Source organism: Mustela lutreola, chromosome 16 (assembly GCF_030435805.1).
Source record: "Mustela lutreola isolate mMusLut2 chromosome 16, mMusLut2.pri, whole genome shotgun sequence".
In the NCBI taxonomy this organism is placed as follows: domain Eukaryota; kingdom Metazoa; phylum Chordata; class Mammalia; order Carnivora; family Mustelidae; genus Mustela; species Mustela lutreola.
This window is the reverse complement of record NC_081305.1, coordinates 2,021,609-2,040,092: the sequence shown is the minus strand read 5'-3', so window position 1 is coordinate 2,040,092 and position 18,484 is coordinate 2,021,609. Positions and strand designations below refer to the sequence as shown.

Below are 18,484 nucleotides of genomic sequence, written 5' to 3'. Positions count from 1 at the left end.
CTCTGTCCTCAGCCTTCATCAGCGGAGTGACGGGACTCACCGTCCAGTCTCAGCTCAGACCACCGTCCCCCAGGAACCTCCCCTGACCTCAGGACCAGGTCCACAGGCCTTGTCTTGTGTTAGTTTCCCGCAAGGCAGAGCCTGAGGCCACGACTCACGGCGCCCGCTTTGCTGACAGGGGGGCCGGGAGGCCTGTGAAGGAACGGGCAGGCGAGCCGGGACAGAGGGCATCAGCAACGTGAGCACGGGGGGCAGCGGGCTTCCGTCCTGCCCGGAGCGCCAGGGGGCAGTGAGAGCAGAGCTCGGTGCTGTCCCATCCAGGAGACGGCCGGCTGTTTACCCGCAGCTGAGGGCTGCCCCCGGGGGCGTCCCTCCCTAGCACAGGCGGTCTGTCCCTGCAGCCGAAGAACACCCGATCAGGGACCGCTGGCCCGTGGGGCAACACGGAGATGCATGTGAACAGAAGGTCAAGGGCACGCGTGTGCATTTCACTCCCCTCGGTAACTGTCCCCGTATCGCAGCACCCCGTCAGCCCAGGGGCACGTCCGGCGTTCACCCCGCCAGGGCCTGACGCACAGGAGGCGCCAATAACTATCTGCTGAGTGGACGAACGCCCTCAGTGTTGCCCTTAGGCCAGATGGGCCCCAAACACCACTACGCCCTCAAGGGAAGCCTGGAGGCTTCCCAGGACCACCTACTGGAATGCCCCTCGGGGCCAGCCCCAGGCCCTCCGCGGCCTAGAGCCCCTCCTCTGGCCTCTTCCCGCCTCTACCGCGGCCGCCCGCGGTCACACTTTCCACCCAGTCTAGCGCCTGCGGGAACCCGTCCGGCCCTTCCTGCCAAGGCAGCAACAGAGTCAACTCGGGTCAGGGGCGAGGGGGGTCCGGCGGCTCCACTTTCTTCTCTGTACTCCTCTGTATTCTCAAACCTCCCGAAGCGAACTGTACTCCTTTTTTCACTGAACTTCCATTTTGAGGTCACCGTGGACTCACCGTGACTTACACGGAAGAACACAGAGACCCCGCGTTACTCCCATCCGCTGTGTCCCAACTGGCAACATCTGGCAAAACTGCAGCAGCATCTCACAACCAGAACACCAGTAAAGTCAAGATACAGGATGTCTCCATCACCACAGAACGCCTCATGCTGTCCTTGGGTGATGGCACCTGCTTCCCTCCGCGCCCCCACCCGCCTCCACCCCAATCCTCTGGCAACCACGAGTCTGTCCTCCACGTCTAAGATTTGATGGTTTCAAGAAGGCTACGAGGAACGACGGGGATCTTCTCACAAAAGTGCACACACACAGATACCTCAGGCTACACACAAAAGTTACAAAACTAACTCAAAATAGACCAGAGCCCCAAAGAATGAGCTAAACTATAAATCTCTTAGGAGAAAACACAGGCAGGGCACCTGGGTAACTCGGGTGGGCGAATGCCTTTAGCTCAGCTCATGCTCCCGGGGCCCCAGGATCAAGCCCAGGTCGGGCTCCGGGCTCTGCTGGGAGCCTGCCTCTCCCTCTCCCGCTGCCCGCCGCTTACCCCGCTTGTGCTCCCTTCTCTGTCTCAAATAAATAAATACAATCTAAAAAAAAGAGAGAAAGAAAACAGGTAAATCTTTGCGACACTGGATTAAGCAACAGTTTGAGATACGACCATCTAACCTAAGAAAAAACAGCAAGCCAAGAAAAATACAGAAAACTGCATTTCATTGAAATCAAAAATTTCTGTACTCCGAAGGTCATCATCGTCAAGAGGAAAACCGCCTACGGGGGAACATGCTTGCCAATGACACATCTGATAAGGACCTACCATCCAGAACACAGCCAGAACAGACTCAGCAACAATGAAAACAACGGATGATCCAATTAAAACAGAAACAAGTCGGAACAGACATCTCTGCCAGGAAGACACGCAAATGGCTGGTGAGCACGTGGATGGACGCTCGAGGTCACTGGCCGTCAGGAAAACGCAAATCAGAACCGTGATGGGCCACTGGTCCACCCCGACAAGGACGGCTATCACCCAAACAGGGCTAACAAGCGTCGTCAAGGATGTGGGGAAACCCAAACCGGCCTGCCAGGCGGGCGGGAACATGAACATGAAATGGCACAGCCTTCCACTGTGGAGAATGGAGCGTGCTGCGCGACACGGTCGGAAGTCACCCTGCGCCCCGGCACTCACGGGCGCAGGCCCGAGAGGAGCAGGAACACGTCCACACAGAAACAGCACTAGTCACCGGGAAGCAACAGGCGGAAATGACCCAAAGGTCCCGCAAGCTGCCGTGTACACACACAGAAAGGAATGCGGCGCTCACACGGGCTACCACGTGCGCTGAGAGGCGCCAGCACAGCCGACCCACGTGCCGCAGGGCTGCACGCACGGGAGGTGTCCAGCACAGGAAACGTCAGGAAGCAGGTGAGCGGCTGCCAGGCGCTGGGCAACAAGGCAAGGACTGAAACAGGAGAGGTCTCTTTTTGGGGTGACCACACGGGTCTGGACTAAGACAGCAGGAGGAGGGCTGCACCACCACGTAAATACACCAAAATCCACGGAACCATATGCTGTAAAAAGGTGAATTTTATGATGCAAATGACACCTCAGTTTATAAAAACATCGATTCGCATAATTTCATGCGACCTACTAAGGTGAGTGCCACCTGACACAGGTGCCAACCCTACCTCCGGCCTGTCACCGGTGGGCCTGCTGTCCCCACCAACCTGGGCAGAGGGAGGAGAGACGGGACACCAGGCTGGAGAACACGCCCCGCTCCACAGAGAGGAACCAGTGTCAGCGTTCAATCAGGGACCACTCTGGAGCTTCACAAATAACATTTATTGGCCGCGTTCGCCGGAGTCTCCCCCGCGTCCACAGCAGCTGCGCCGCCACGAAGCACTGCCTGCTGAGGGCCTGGACCCAACCCCGGGTGTGACTCCTGGGGCCTGAGAGAACCGTGGCTATCGCGCACTCCCCCTGACTTGACATTCTCGTCAAAGACCTTCATTATGATGGACATTTTCGTTGATGTTCTCGGCAGTGGCTGAAGATTCCAACTTCAAAACCAGAACAAGTGGCTGGAAAGCAAAGAGAAAGGCAGTTACTCGGAACTGGGCCCCGCGCCGAGCCCATGCTGCCCCGGCAGGACCGGGCAGGGAGCCTCCCTGGGTTGGAAGGCGGGGGACCCCCGCAGCACAGGGGGATGCCGTCTGAGTCCCTGAGGAGCCCAGGCAGGAAAAGGGTACAGGGAAGTGATGCCACTTCCAGCCATGGGTTCTCTGATGGGGCACTCGGCCCCCAGAGCCCACTCTCCCCCTCGGGGCAGGAAGGAGAGCCCCGGCCTTGCGCCCTCTGCAGTTGTGAAGGGGACGCGATGCGAGGAACCTGCGGCGGGCCCCATCGAGAAGGCAAGTGTGACAGTCTCAGCCCTCCAAGGTCCCTGCTGGGAAGGTTCGGAGCTCACCTCCCCTCCCGAGGCCTTCACAGTCCTAAACCTCTGCCAGGCCAGGCTGCAGGCAGCCGGCAACTTCTCCTGAGATAAGCTGGTGTGTCGTCTGGGGGACTCTCACAGGACACCCTGCAGACACCCCAGCCAGACAAGAGAGTTCTCCTGAGCATCTAGCTGGCACCTGTGGCTCGGCCCAAGGAGCCCGGCTCTGAGGCAAACACCTCCTCTGTGCTCCCCAGCGTGGTCCCTTTGGCCTGCCCGGACCGTCTCCCGCACGTACCATCTGCAGTCAAGAGTCCCTCCTGGCTCCTCCCAGAGTGCGCACAGGGAGTCCGACTCGAGTTAGCAAACACACACACACACACACACACACACACACACAAACACGATGAACCTTCACGCACAACAGAGAAGGAACGCGAGCTCACGCGCGGTGCCCCGAAGCTGCTGGCCCCCAGCCCCGAGCCTTCCGGAGAGCTCACGCCACAGACCAGCACCTGCACACAGACGTGCCCTGGGACACCGTCTGTCATCACGGGGGTCAGAGGCAACACCGGCAGAGCAGACAAGCAGGGTGCAGCGGGCTGGGCGGGGGGTGGGGGGGGCTTCTGCTTCCAGCCAGGACGAGAGACAAAGACAGAGCTACCCCTGCTGAGAACAGCAGCAGCGGGGACAATGGACAGGACACCTACAACCACCTTCAGATACCGGACACTTGGCAGAAGACTCCTCTTACAATGACACGAAGACAATTAAGCAAACAAGTCAACATCTATCAACCTGACCCGTGTGCATTTACACGCTGGTGCAGTTGTGCACACCCTCTATCCACATGCACTTGTGTATCTGCACGTCCCTGCACAGGTGTGATGGGAGAGCCTGAGCAGGAGACCGAACGAAGCAGCCCTGCCTGCCCTGGAGTGAGGTTTCTGGGGTCGAGGCTGGGGCAGGGGCTTCCCAAAATGGAGCCTTGACGGCTGGGAACGGGCAAGGGGAGAGGCCGCAGTCCCCAGGCCTGAAACTGTGCTTATTCCCCAGCAGGCTGGCTGGGCGAGCGGCCTCTAACAGCCACCTTCAACCTCGACGTGATGGAAACGTGTGCACACTGGAAGCAGTGCCAGGCCACAGGGATGAGTGGACGAAAGACAGTCGGGCAGCCCCGAGATGCCCAGTGCCCCACCGTCAGCTCGGACGTGCCTGCACCGCTCACGCACCGAGTGTGTGGTGCCGTGAGAGCCCTGTGGAAGGTGTGAGCAACTCCGATGGTGAGCCCGCCGCAGCCACTCCTCACCCTTCGTTCAGCCACAGCCAACTTCTCCCACAGCCAGGACTCAGCTGAACCCCCAGCCCCTGACCCAAACAGCCTGGAAGTGAGATGGGCCCAGGACCCCCAGGGCCCCCACCCCATGCCTGCTCACCGAATGGCCAACACGACCTTCAGGACCACCTGCAGGAGGGTGAGGAGGCTGAAGGGCAGGAAGGGGGCCGGGGGGCTCACTCCCCTCTCTGGGGCCAGCGGCTCGTGCTGGTAAATGGCCTGGAGCTGTTGCCACTTGAGGAGGAGGCGCCCGTCACAGCAGATCCGCCAGCGGTTGTACCAGGAGTGCAAGTCCAGGGGGCGTTCTAGGCGAGAAAGCAAGTCAGGCCCTGGGCAGAGTGGGGACGGAGTGCCGCAGGTGCACACCACACACGGGAGAACCCTCCAGAACCCAGGGTGAGGACGCCAGGGGATCCAGCAAGGCCGGTCCCAGTCCTGAGAGTGTGGACCGACCGACATCACGCAGATGAAGAGAACACTGCTGTTTACTTATTTCTGGGCTGACTGTGGGGCTCGTGCCGGCGCCTCTATCCCTTATAGCCACATGACGAACCAGTTATGGATGAGAGAATTCAGAATTTAGCTGGGATGTGTTTCCCATTAATCTTCTGTTTTGTTTTTGGAGGAGGGAACCCGTGGATGCAGCTGAGATGAAACAGACGGGCAAGAAGCTGAGAATGAGTACAACTTAGTGATGGAAACACGGGGTCGGAGTGTCTGGAAACCACAACCACAGATGTGATTCCAGTGTTTCCACTTCCCTGACACGAGCCTTTGAGAGCTGCTTTGGTCAGCGTGGGAGCCTTCTGATACCACACCTTACTTAGGTTACACTACTAACGTGCTATGACTACAAGTCACCCCACATTTATATGTTACACACACCACACACAAACTTTGTCACATCGCACACCATGGTACTACTCCAATTATACTAATGGGTAAAAGCATGCTTGATATAAAATACACTATTTTCTTAATCCTACTACAAAAACATAGGGAAGAAAAACAGATGAGCCCCCTCTTTACAAAGAAAATACAAGATGAGAAATACAGATTTTTCTCTTTAAAATGGAAATAATCTGGGTTTGAAGCTAAAGAAAGTAGTTTTATATTGCTTTTCTTAAATCATATTTTTAAATCACCCTGTACAAAGCTCAAGGGAGACCGATCCTAACTGTCCTGGTGCCAGTGAGACCCGGGCTCTCAGTCCTGTCCTGGAAACACCTTCTGGCCTGAATGGGTGAGGGCTCGACTCACCGTCCTTAAAAACTGCCTGAGCTATTAAACAAGGACTGGAGAAAAGTTAATACTGGCTTTTGAAAATGTGTCAAATTGGTGCACATGATTCAACAACAAGCTGAGCTTTTAGCTTCTCCTAAAGATGCAGAGTATTCAAAGCCAAAAGCCACCAATAAAAATAACCCGTAAATGTGTGACTATACAGTTAAAAGAGCAGTCTCTCCAACTGCTCTTGTCCTCCCGCTGTGGTTCCTCTCGTAAAGGGACTCTGGCTCTCCTCCAAACCGGAGCCAGCCTGCTGCTGTTGGCTCTGCTGCTCGTCCAGCCCCCCGTCTTGCTCGTGGGTTCCTGAACTCCTGTCTTCCCACCCACACGGTAACCGTGACTGTCAGCCCAGACACACACCCACAGCCCGCATCCACATCCACACGGGGCTTCAGCTTTTTGGGGCCACGGGAATGGGGGCCAACTCCGCAGCCGGCAGCAACTTATTTCTCCTCGCCGCAGTGTGTCCGGGGCTCCCTCCCGTCGTCCCTGAGGGCTGCGAGCTCTCCAAGGCAGGTGCCACATTTCGTACACACACCCACGTACGTCCATCCTCCCGAGACACGCTTCAGCTGCTTCAGACACCTTGCCAAGGACACCACTGCTGCAGAGACATGCATGTCGGAGTGTCTCCCAGACGTCACCCTGACAAGGGCTTGCCGGAGTAAAGACGACGCACATTACAAAAACTGAAAGATGGGAGAAATGGGTCAAGTGGTCAAAAGATACAATCTTCCAGTTAAAAAATAAATACAACCTGCGGCTCCAGGGTACAGCACGGTGACCAGAGGTAATAATACTGTATTGTATTTCTCAAAAGTTGCGAACAGAGTAAATCTTAAAAGTTCTCATCATGAGAAAAAAAAAGATTTGTAACTATATAAAGTGACAGATGTTAACTAGACTTACCATGTTGGTCATTTCACAAAAATGTATCAAAAGTATCAAACCATTACACTGTACACCTGAAACTAATATAACATTCTATGGCAATTATAGCTCAAAAAATAATTCGATAGATGCCTCTGAACTGCCCCGACAAAAGCCGTGTACATCCGTGCTGTTCCTAATCGTGTGACTCTTCCGACCCGCGAAAGTATGTGTTTGTGCCGCATTACAAGGTGGGCCTGCTGGCTGGTGGCCACTCGCTTCCTGGGCACGGTCCCACCCAGCCCTCTGCTCCTGGCTTCTGGGCAGGCCAAACTGCTCGCCCATCACAAGCTCCCAGTCCTAGCCCGGCATCCATCCATGTCCCCCTTCCCAGATTCCAGCAAAGGGGCTCACCACGCAGAGCAAGGGAACAGCCGGGCAAGGGAAGGACTTGATCCAAACCACCCAGCACGCCCACTCCTTGGCTCACACGCAACACAGAGGAAGCATCCACGTTGGCCATCGGCGCCGGACACGGCCTCCCAGAGCCATCCAACCCACTTGTTTTAGAGACAAAGAAAGCAAAGGTGGGACGGAGAGGTCCTCCCTCAAACTGACGCGCGTGCACGAGAACACACCAGCTCACAAACACGTGCCTCTCCGACCACGCTCTGTTGCAGAGACGCACTACACCACCAACACACGGAAGTGAGGTGTGTACTACCGCTGCCAGAAACACGCACACGCATGCACACTAGCTCTCAAACACATACGTGTGTGTGTACCGCAGAAGGGACAAGCGCCTCAGTCCACCGTCATGCACGTCCAGCACGTCCTGCATGTGTCAGCGCAGGCAGCCGCACCATACCGTTAGCAAACACACTGACTAGGTCACCGGCATGCATGCATACGTGTACGCCGGACACACACACACACACACACACACACACACACACACACGTCACGAACTATGCAAGATTCGACCTTAAAAGAAAATACACTTTAGACACCATCGAACTCCAGGCTGCAAATCGGCTTCACCCTGGAAGCCAATGCAGAGAGACCGTCAGAGCCTAAGGCTTCTCTCGTTCACTGCGGGAAAATGGTAGGTGGCTAGTGTCGCCTGGAAAGACAAGGGGGTGAACACGCGGTCGTGTGCCACACGCCATCTGTGATTCACAGACATCTGGGGATGAGAGAAGTCTCCCCATCCGCACGAGACCCCACCCTCCTCGGGCAGGGAGGGGAGAGACACGTATGCTCGGTTACCTTGGATGCCTTTACAGCTCCGCGGCCTTTTCAACACCTGAAAAAAAGAATGGGGGCAGATGTGTCGGCCCAGCCTGGTGGCCCACAGAAAGGTGGGCCCGGGGATCTGGCTGGACACCAGAATACAAGCCATCGTCCCCTTCCAACGTGCCTCTGAGTCTTAATTCTGGGGACAGTTTGCTTCTAAATGAGAAAAACCAGCAAATGATAAGTGGGTGAAGGCAGAAAGGAAGCCTCTCCCGACCACCCAGGACACCCAGAAAGCGTGGGAGAGAAGGGGCCGTGGGACTGAGGAGGGCTGGACCTGGCCAGCAACCCCAGTAGTCACTGCCCTGGAACCCAGAGCCTTGGGAACGCAGACAGAGCAGAAAACCGGAAACAGTAACTCAGAGTGCTGCCCCTTCCTGGCTCAGCCCCCTGCCTCCAGGGACGCCCAGAGGGCTGGACAGGGCACTGAGGCAAGGGGAGGGAGGTGGAGCAGAAGAGCAGGAGGCAGGAGAGACGGCATGAAAACTGGGGGCAGCAATGAGGGACCCCTCCAGACAGCAGTGCGGCCCACCCTCCCGGCACCCCCAAGACACCGAGCTGGTCCTCCCCTGCACACGCCCACCTCCTGCACTCTACTGCCCTCACTGTGCCTTCCAGGAGACCCCGGATACCAGAGCCCTCTAGGTGTCCCCGGTCCCTCTGGGCCTCGCTACCGTGAGCCTCCCTCTTACCTTCTTGTGAGGCCTCAGGATCTGGGGCACCCAGTAGGGCATCACGGCCTGATCCCTAGGCATCGGGAGCCGGCCCCCAAAGCGGTGGCATAAGCAGGGGCATGCCTCGGAGGTTTTGGGGATATAAAACCGGACCATCTTTTGGATCTAACAAAGAGGGAGGGAAGAGAAGGTCCAAAGGGGTTGTGGCCCAGAAATCTTCGCCCTGGGACAGGGCCCTGGGGAGCTCCTCTTCTGTGCCCTCCCGCAGGCCCACCCCAACCACCCAGCAGAGGGAGAAGCCTCCCCCCACGACATTCCCAGGGGCCGCCTGCATCTCTGCCATGGGAGGTCTGCACGGCTGCCATGGTGGGACATGAGAATCGCAGGCAGGTGTGTCCTGAGCCTGCAGGCCTCCAGGACCGGCTCCTGGGCATAACATCTAGCCTCTCTGAGCCTCAGGGTTCTTGGCTACAAAGCTTTCCCGAAAACACGGGCCAGGGTCTATCACGGGCAGCGTCTGGTCCAGCAACCTCACTCTGGGATACGTGAGCATCTGCCAAACGACGCTCGTGACTACACGAGCGGCAGCACGGCCGGAGTGCCCAGGAGCCCAGGGGCCTGTCTGGGAGGGACACGGGGACAGCAGGGAATGGGACAGCCTCTGGAAAGGGCGAGGCAGACCTGTGTGCCCCGGCACGAGTGAATGCAGAGGCATGACGTGGCGTGGGAAACACAGTCTGCAGGCGCAGCATGCTGCCGTGTGCCGTCTGCATAGAGAATCTGTGTGCCACGATTCCCGGGCAGGAGTTGTGGGGGATCACGGCCTTGGCCCGTTCTGTACCCTCCCCACAGCCCTGCCCTTTGCCCTGTGACCCCCACTCCTTCCGGCAGGAGGGCAGTGTGGAGCCCACCCCCGGACTTTCCTTAGGCCATGCACTGGTTTGAACCATGGACAAGGGGGACGTGATAGCAGCCAGGTCTGGCCAAAGAGACCACACGGGCCTCTACAACGTCTGAGCCTGCACAGTGGCCCCAAGATCAGGGGAAGGTGGGGCCGGGCCACCCAGCTGAGCCCCTCACGATGACAGGGACTGCAGTCTGAAGTCCAGGCAGCTGAGCAATGTGCTACATGTCCCTAAAGGAAGGAGACACACACAGCCCGTCTCCGGGCCACACGGGGAAGCCTCAGGGTAGGCACAAGTCGGGCACCCCCCGTACCACGGTCAAGTTCCCGCCACGCGCTCACGTCTCATGTCAGAAAGGCCACAAAACGTGCTTGTGCACGGACCCTGCTGATGTCCCGAGGCGGAGGGGATGTGGCCCAGAGCAGGCGTGGGACATGCTGCAGAGCGCAGAGCCCCACAGGGGAGGGCCGAGGCATGGAAAGCTCATCCGAAGGAGATGAAGAGGCCCCGGAGAACCCAGGAAACTCTGTCCACCCCTACCTCCTGCCAGCACGACAAGTGCCCCACGGGACAGGCACATCTGGGCCAGTTCCGCCCCCCACCAAGCGAGTGATGGTGCTCACAGGGCACGCTCTCCGCCGCATGCACGGCGCTGGTTGCGCAGACCCGTCCTGCCCAGAACCTCGCTACACAGCGCCGTCCCGGTCCCGCAGACAGAACGAGCGTGGGGTGCAGGGGTGCAGGAGCAGAGAGAACACCCCAGGCCAGGACAGCTGCCGTGGAAACTAGCAGACGGACTCCAAATCTCACCCAGAAACGCAAGGAAACCAGAATGAGCGGCTTGAAGAGAACCAGCACCGGAGGGCACCGGCCCCGCGTGAAGCCGCGCGGTGGAGATGGCGCAGCGGCGGGCGGGCGGGCGGGCGGGCGGGCGGAGAAGCAGCAGGAACAGGGTCCAGACAGACCCGCGGCTACACGCACGGCTCTTTTCTGGCAATGGTGCAAGGGCCGGCCCGTGGAGAAGGCGTGTGGCACTGGCACAACCGGGCACCACGACGGAAACAACGGAACTTCAACCCACACCGCAGCCACACACAAGACGAACCGAAAGAGGGTCGCGGACCGGAACCTAACTGTAAACTCTAGCACGTCTGGAAGAAAATGCGGGAGAGACCCTCCTGCCTTGGCGCACGCGAGGATCTCTCAGGAATCCTTGGACAGCACATCCCAGCACCGCGCTGCGCGGGACACGGCTACGCGGGGTCGGGAAAGGGTCAGACTGATCAAGTGGGCTCGTCCGGTTTAAAACTGAGGGTCTGTGCCAAACACCAGCCACGGAACAAAAGGACAAGCCAGAACCACGGAGAAATGCTTACAAACATGCAAGTGGGTACGACAGGAGGTACTATCATACCCACAACACACGAACAACTCTCAAAACCCCCGAACTTTAAGAAAAAAAAAGCAAACAACCAAATTTTTTTTAAAGATTTATTTATTGGACAGACAGAGATCACAAGCAGGCAGAGAGGCAGGCAGAGAGAGAGGAGGAAGCAGGCTCCCTGCTGAGCAGAGAGCCCGATGCGGGGCTCGATCCCAGGACCCTGAGATCATGACCTGAGCTGAAAGCAGAGGCTTATCCCACTGAGCCACCCAGGCGCCCCAAACAAATGTTTCTAAACGGGCAGAACATCTGAAGAGACACAGACCAAGGAAGACGTGCCCATACCCCAGCGTCTGGAGGGGCCACTCAGCGTCACTTGTGACTATGGAAACACCAAACAGAGGCAGAGGGAGACACACACCTATCAAGACGGCTACATGCGACAAGACTGACCGAGCCACGCGCGTCCGAGGACACGGAGGAAGCGGACCTCACGCTGCTGCTAGGAACGTCCAGTGAGAACCCCTCGGGAGAACAGTTCAACACAAGCTGTTGGGTCACCCCACGGTCCGACAAGTCCGCTCCCAGGTATCTGCCCCGGAGACAGGAAAGCGCGGTCACACAGACACTTGGACACACGCGTCCCCAGCAGCTCGGCTTGCGACGGACAGAACTTGTGGAGGCGGTGCCCGTTACCTTCACCGGACGAAGGGCCGCATGGCGGTCCCGTCATCGGAGGGACACGACCCGGCACCACGCTGCCACCGCGTGGAGGAAGCACAGAAATAATCACAGGGAGTGACCGAGGCCACCGCGGACCCGCTATAGGATTCCGCCCACAGAAAACCCGAAGAAATGCCAACTGAGCTGGGGTGCCGGAAACAGATCCGTGGTTGCCCGGGGACGCCGGGGAGGGGAGGGGCACGTGGAACCCCCTCAGAACAGCTCAGCGGCAGCAGCGGTCTCAGAGTGAACGACTGCCGAGACTCAGCAAACTGAACAGTTTCCACACGAGCACTTACCACACGTCCCTCGTAACTCCACACACCCTAATTCTTGGAAAAATCTGAATTAAAAAAAAAAAAAAAACATACAAACCGTCTCCCCAGAATCTTAAGAAATCGCTCACATAACATCTATGATTTCGAGGGGTGACCAGTCCCCTGAGGTTCACCCCGGACTCGGAGGAAGCAGCCCTGGTCGACGTCACCTACCTGCTTTCGGGGTCTCAAGGACAAAGGGACCCAGTAAGGCAATGCCGCCTGGACCCTGGGCACCGGCAGGAAGCCCCCGAATCTGGCCTGGCACTCACAGCAGGTGGGCTGTCGAGGGACAGTGCTGGGGACAGGACACATCTGGGCAAGACACAGAAAAGACAGAGTCAAACCTGCTCCCCGTGGGCGACGGGCACCAAGGAGCTCCCCGCAACAGGGAGTCCACGCCTGGAGAGCCAGGGCTGGGGCAGGCTGCCCAGGGCAGGCAACGGCCCCCCAGCTCCGCCCGCATCTGGGCAGGCGCGGGCTACCACGGCTCCGTCTGCGGAGTCCGCTGCGGGGTCGCTGTCCTGCCGCGCTCCGGGAGCGGGGCTGGGCGGCTGCAACCGGCTGCGGGGGAGCGGGCGGCCGTCGCCGCCGCGGATCCGCCGGCAGCGCTCTCCGTGCGCAACGGCCCCACACCCACGCCGCGTGGCCCTCGGCATGCCACCGGCAGGAAGGGGCCGGTCACGCCCCGCGGGGTCAGAGGGACAAGCTGATGCCCCGAGCGGGTGCGCCGGGGATGGTGCTGTCCTCCCCGGGCTGGGGCGGGCGGCGGGCGGCCCTTCACGGAACCACGGGGCCCGCCCACGCGCCGGGACCCAGCCCCCCGGGTCGGACGGTCCCCGGGGCTGCTGTCCGCGGACCCCTCTCCCCGCTCCGGGGCCGCGGCTGCCCAGAGCCTGCCGCCCTTACCGAAGGCTGTGCGGGGCTCGCCTCCGTCCCGAAGGTCTGCGGCCGGCTCTCCCTGGAAAGCGAGGACACGAGGCTGAGAACGTTCTGGGCTCGGTGCGGGGAGCTGCGGGCGGGGCGGGGGAGGGGCTGCGGGGGGACCTGGGCCGGCGCCGAACGGACTCCCGGGTCGGACTCCCGGGTCGGCGGGTCGCCGCGCTGCAGGGAGGGGGGCGCCGGCCCGCACACCGGGCACCTGCGCCGGCCCCGGGGCACGCCGGGCAGCGCTCGCGCCGCGACACCGGCCCACGCCCAGCCCCCGGGCGCCCGCGGGCGACGCCGGAGCGGCCCGCAACGAGGACCCGCCCGCCGCCCCGGCACACGCCGCTCGAAGCCGGGTCGGGGCGCACCCGGGACCCGGGAACCGGGAAGCCGCTCGGCCGGGGGCGCGTCCCCCGCTCCCAACGCGACCCCGCGCCGCCCCCCGCGCCGCCGCCCGCCCCGCCGCTCGGCCCGGCCCGCCCCCAGCCCCGCCGGACGCCGGACGGACTCATCCCGGGCCTCCGTGCCCAACCCGGGGCGACAGCAGCTCCTCCCCGCCGGGGAAGCGCCACCGACGGACGGACGGACGGACGGACGGTCCCTGACCGCGGTCCCGGGACGCACCGAGCCTCAAGGCCCCACCCCGGGCTCTCGGTCGGGAAACACGGCGCGGCCGTCCGGTGCCTACGTCCGGTGCCTCCGCCCTGCCGACGCGCTCCGGCCACCGCTGGGCCGCAGCGACCCGGGCCCGGGGACGCGGCTGGGGCCGCCCGGGCTGCGGCGTCCACGGCCCGGCGAGCGGGGCTCAGGGACGCACCTGCCTGACCTCGGGGCCGTGCGTGCCGACAGACCAACGGACACGCGAGGGCTCCCGGAAGTGCCCGCCGCGACGCGGGCCGGGCCGCCGTGGACGCGGCTGCGGTGACCATCGTGAGGCGGGTGACCACAGTCCAGCCGCCCCTCACGCGTCCAGCTCCTCCCCTCCAGCGGCGCGCGCGCGCGCACGAGCACGCACGAGCCTGCACGAGCACGCAGGCACGCACGCTCACGGGGACCGCCCATCCAGGGCCCCGCCCCTTCCGCCCGCTGGCCGCCTCAGGCCCCACCCTTCCGGCCCAACGGCCCCGGAGCCCCGCCTGGTTCCCCCGAGCTCAGCCAATCGAGCGCTGCCTTCTAGGCATGTGCCCTGATCTGGCGGCTGATTGGCCTATGGCGGCGCGGGCCTCGGGGTCGATGGGTCACGGGGAGGGCTCGGGGCGGAGCGTACGGCGCTCCCCCGCGCGGGGACCGCCCCCACCGTGTGCCGGGGGCGCCGGTTGTTGCCCGCGAGGCGCCCTGCAGCCGCCCGTTGCGTTCCTCGAGTTCGGATCCGGCCGCGAGCCCCGCGCCGGGACCCGCGTCGTGCCTCAGCCCCCGGGGCTCGGGCGGGGCGAGCCTGGGGAGCCCGGGGGCCGCGCCTGTCGGGGAGCCGCGGCGGTGGCGTCCCGGGGCGCGGCGGGTGCGCGGGCGGGCGCGCGGGCAAGGGTGTCGGTGTGCGCTGTGCTGCCGCGGCCCGTCCCGGTGCGGCCGCCGGAGCGGGAGTCCCGGTGCGGGCTGACCGCTCCGCGGTGTTCCGAAGCCCGTGCCCGCGGCCCGTGGCTCCCGGCCAGGCACACCCCGGAGAAGGCGCCCTCGGCGCAGCGGAAGGCACGGCCAGCAGCCTCCGCCGCGTCGGCCGCGCTGAGCCGGAACGACCCGAACGGCCGCTCGGGCTGGGAAGAGTGGAAGGAAGGTCGGCGGCGTCTCCACGCGGAAGGACGACGCGTGCACGGAGGGCGCGGGGCAGTGCGGAGAAGCCAGACCGCCGAGCAGGCACAGGACGCCCCGTGAATGCCGTCGGGCGGAAACCCGGTGCCTCCCGCCCGGCACACCTGCCGGGAAGGTCCGGAATAGCCAGAGTGACCAGGGCCGGACCCCGCCCCGGCCGCCGCTCCCTCCCTGTGCGCCGGGCGAGCCACCGACTTCTCCAAGCCCGGCCCGCGGTAGAAGACTGAGGAGCAGCAGCCAAGCCCCAGGAAGCGGGGGTCAGATCGCCGGGCAAACCGTCCACGCCGGTGCGAGTCAGCTGGCATCACTGGAGCGGGGGTCCTGCGTTCTCCCTGTGTTTTCCTGTCCCTCCGGGCACAGGCTGGCTCACTGCCACCTCGGAGGAGGCACATGGGACCAGAGGAGCCTGTGGCCGCCAGAGGCGTCCATCGGGCTGTCGTTTCCAAAGCCGTCAGGTAGGAGGAGGAGCCGAGATTGTGGAGTCCCAGAGCCGTGGTGCACTTGTGCAGTGCGTGAACCAACCGAAGGTCCCTAGCAGAAAGCATGATGCGTGGGGCTTGCTCTGGGCCTGCCCCCTGCCGCGGCTCCCAGAGGTCACCGTGTATGACCTGCACAGGAGCAACCTGGGCTAGCAAGGGCCCCGCAGAGGCCTGACACCGGAGGACCAGCAGACCGGAGGGGACCATCTGACCTGGCTCGAGGGGACGGACCAGTGGTGGGCCGCTGAGGCGGGCACAGCCAGCACAGGGCATGCCCCTAGCCCCACAGCACTCACGCCATGGCTGTCTGCGCATGCCTGCCCAATGGCGGCGACTGGGGGCCCGAAGCAGGCCGAGCGTGCCGGGGACTCATGTCCCTGGAGCAAGGATCTGAGCTTCTGTGCTGCGGGTGGGGCAGCTGTGGGGCTTGTGACCACGCAGCGACCTTGCCTGATGGACCCGTGACAGGCACGGAGAGCTCTCCAATGCTCAATCCTGTGGGTTTGGTAAAAATGGGATTTAAAATTTTTTTGACACTTTCTAAGTAGTCTCCATACCCCGCATGGGGCTCAGAGTTACATTCCTGACGCACGCGCGTGTCCCTCACTGGGAGCCCTTTGGGGCCTCTTTGAAATATCCCCTATCCGTCCCATCTGAGTCACAGTCACACCAGGGGCCACCGACTTGGGTGCCGTACTAACAGCCCCAGGATCCAGGACTCCCTTTTTCACTCTGACTGGGGCCCTATGTATGTGACCGGTGCCCGCCGTGCAAGGTGGCTACCCTAACCCTCACCTTTTCTGGTGGGATGCAGGCGCTGCTGTCCCCGCTTGTTCCCGCCGCCTCTGCAACCGTGACGTTCTAGAACTCTGTCCTCAATGTGCTGTGGAACACGGGCTCCCTTTCCTTCTCCTTCACCATGTCCTGCGCTCTGCCAGGGGACACGGCACCACCACCGCCCTTGCTGTCAGCAGAGTCCCAGGAAAGGGCCGAAGGCTGCGCCCGAGAGCCAGGCTCAGGGAGGTGTGGTCATTTGCAGGCAGCTGTCCCTGTCTCACCCCAGCACCGAGCACTGGCATCGTAATGCTTCCCATGAAGTCCTGAAGCATCTTCTAGGGGAGGGGCTCTGTGCCGTAGCTGCACACCATGTCTCCCCGTGTCCTTGGCACCCTGTGGGAGCCTGCCTCCCAGCAGAACTGGGTTAGGCTAGAAGCTGGGGGAGTAAAGCTCCGTGGTGAGGAGGGCCATTCACCCGGGCTCCACAGCCTGTCCCCAGCCTGAGTCCTGGAGGGAGCCCGACATGGTCCACGGGGGTGCTCAGCAGCCACCCTCTGAAGGAGTCTGCAGAAGGGCTGACCAGCCCATCCACTGCAGGGCTCAGAGCTCCCCTCCTCTGCTGCCTGGACCCTCAGTCGGGGATGGCAGGAGACCTGAGCCAGCATCTGGGTTCCTGCTGTCCACCAAGTGGTCACAGAGCCGAGCCCCAGAGACAAGCCACAGGCAGGTGGGACCCCTGAGACGGCATCTGGCCGAGCAGCACACAGACAGGAGTAGAATCCTGTCTGCACCCCAGTTCTCCAGTCCCATCCCCAAGCCCCACATCCCGCTGTCCACGACTCCTCATCCAGGCTCTGGTCACAGCCCAGGCCATGCCAGTTCTAACCCGAGCCCTCACGGCCGCCTTGGGGCACTCCCACCTCCACCTTCTCACCTTCTCAGTGTGGCGGTCAGCGCTCCTGAGGCTCCCAGTTAGAGCCCCAGCCTCCCTTCTGCCTGCAGGGCACGGCCCTCTGAGCCGGTGTGGGTGTGCGCGCACACGTGCACATATATAGACCCAGGTATTCACACGGCTTACCCGTGGTGTGAAAATGTCCTGGGGAGTGTTAGGGGGAAAAACGTTTAGAAAGGCTCCTTAGAGTGAGAGGATAATGAAGAAAGGCTGACAAGCGCCCCTCGCCGCCACGCTGTCTTCTGGAAACCCAACTCCCTGAGAAAGGCAAAGCTGCGGGCCGGGGTGCCGGCTGTGAAGGGGAAGCACCGGGGACTCTGAAGGGGATGGAGGCCGTGTCCCGACTGTGGGGCTCGTTCACAGCCATACGCACACGGAAGGCGTGCACACGCGGCGGCACATTCACATACGCTGTGACAGTCTAACCAGGAAACAAAAGGACAGCTCAACCGCTTCTCACCGAACAGCTAGGGCCGGCTTTTGTTGAGAGCCATATTCCTCTGCGTCCCTTCCCGAAAGATGCTGGGAAAGGAGAGGACAGTCACGTGGAGGACAGCCACAGGCAGGCCACCACGCAGCAGCACCGGAACCCTGGGGGGCATGGGTTGGGAAGCTTCCAGTGCTCAAACCCTCTTCCCCGGGGCCGGGGCTCAGCATCCCGGGGCCCGGGCAGGCATCTCCCTCTCTCCCAGCCGGCCACCCCACAGGGGGCCAGCCTGTCGGTCCGAGGGGCCGGCGGCACTACTTCTGACACACGGACCTCACCTCCTCCTGACCACCAGGCGCCAGGGCCAGTGTGCCGGGGAAGGCAGTGCTGCTGGACCTGGGAGGAGCCCCCAGTCTGAAGCACAGACAGATGCAGCACCGGGGCCCCCGCCTGGGTTGAGGGAGACAGGTGAGGACAGAGCACCTCACCCACCGCCATGGCCCTGCAGATGCCGGCCTAAGCGTCGCCTGAGCTAGGTGCCACAGGTCCAAGGGCACCCGCGTCCACGCCGGCCTTGACCCCCCACTGCACTGGGGACAGACCACACCCTAAGAGGGTGCCCACAAGTGTGCACAGGAGGCCACCATGCCCATTTGGGGATATTTTGTGCTGTGATCTGTGCAGGACAAAGACCCCACTGGTTGTTCAGTGCTGTGTCCACAACGTGCGGCACCGTGTTTGGGGCACGACGTGCAGGTACTGACCCAGTGGTTCTCCACAAGGTGACTACCCACAGGGGACACCGGCCATGTCGGCAGATGCTTTGGGTTGCCGTGATCACGAAGATGAGGAATGATGCTCAGTGCCCTACAGTATGGGATGGCCCCCCCACAGAGAC

The 18,484-nt window shown here is 61.8% G+C and overlaps 1 protein-coding gene across 7 annotated transcripts; it reads right to left on the bottom strand.

Annotated features, from left to right (window-relative positions):
- Positions 1-2,813: 2,813 nt before the first annotated feature.
- C16H16orf95 (chromosome 16 C16orf95 homolog) lies at positions 2,814-16,960 on the bottom strand. Of its 7 annotated transcripts, XR_009348619.1 has the most exons (8): positions 13,963-14,215; positions 13,128-13,179; positions 12,393-12,533; positions 8,908-9,054; positions 8,189-8,225; positions 6,410-6,738; positions 4,863-5,067; positions 2,814-3,073 (listed from the first exon to the last, which is right to left on the bottom strand). XR_009348619.1 is itself a non-coding variant. In XM_059151701.1 (7 exons), exons 1-7 carry the CDS (start codon positions 14,205-14,207, stop codon positions 3,055-3,057), a joined length of 846 nt encoding a protein of 281 aa, XP_059007684.1. In that variant the 5' UTR covers positions 14,208-14,215; the 3' UTR covers positions 2,814-3,054. The 7 variants fall into 7 exon arrangements, 3 of the variants coding, with proteins under 3 accessions (XP_059007684.1, XP_059007686.1, XP_059007685.1); XR_009348622.1 differs by lacking the exons at positions 13,128-13,179; positions 13,963-14,215 and adding an exon at positions 16,226-16,960; XR_009348620.1 differs by lacking the exon at positions 8,908-9,054.
- Between the last annotated feature and the right edge of the window lie 1,524 nt (positions 16,961-18,484).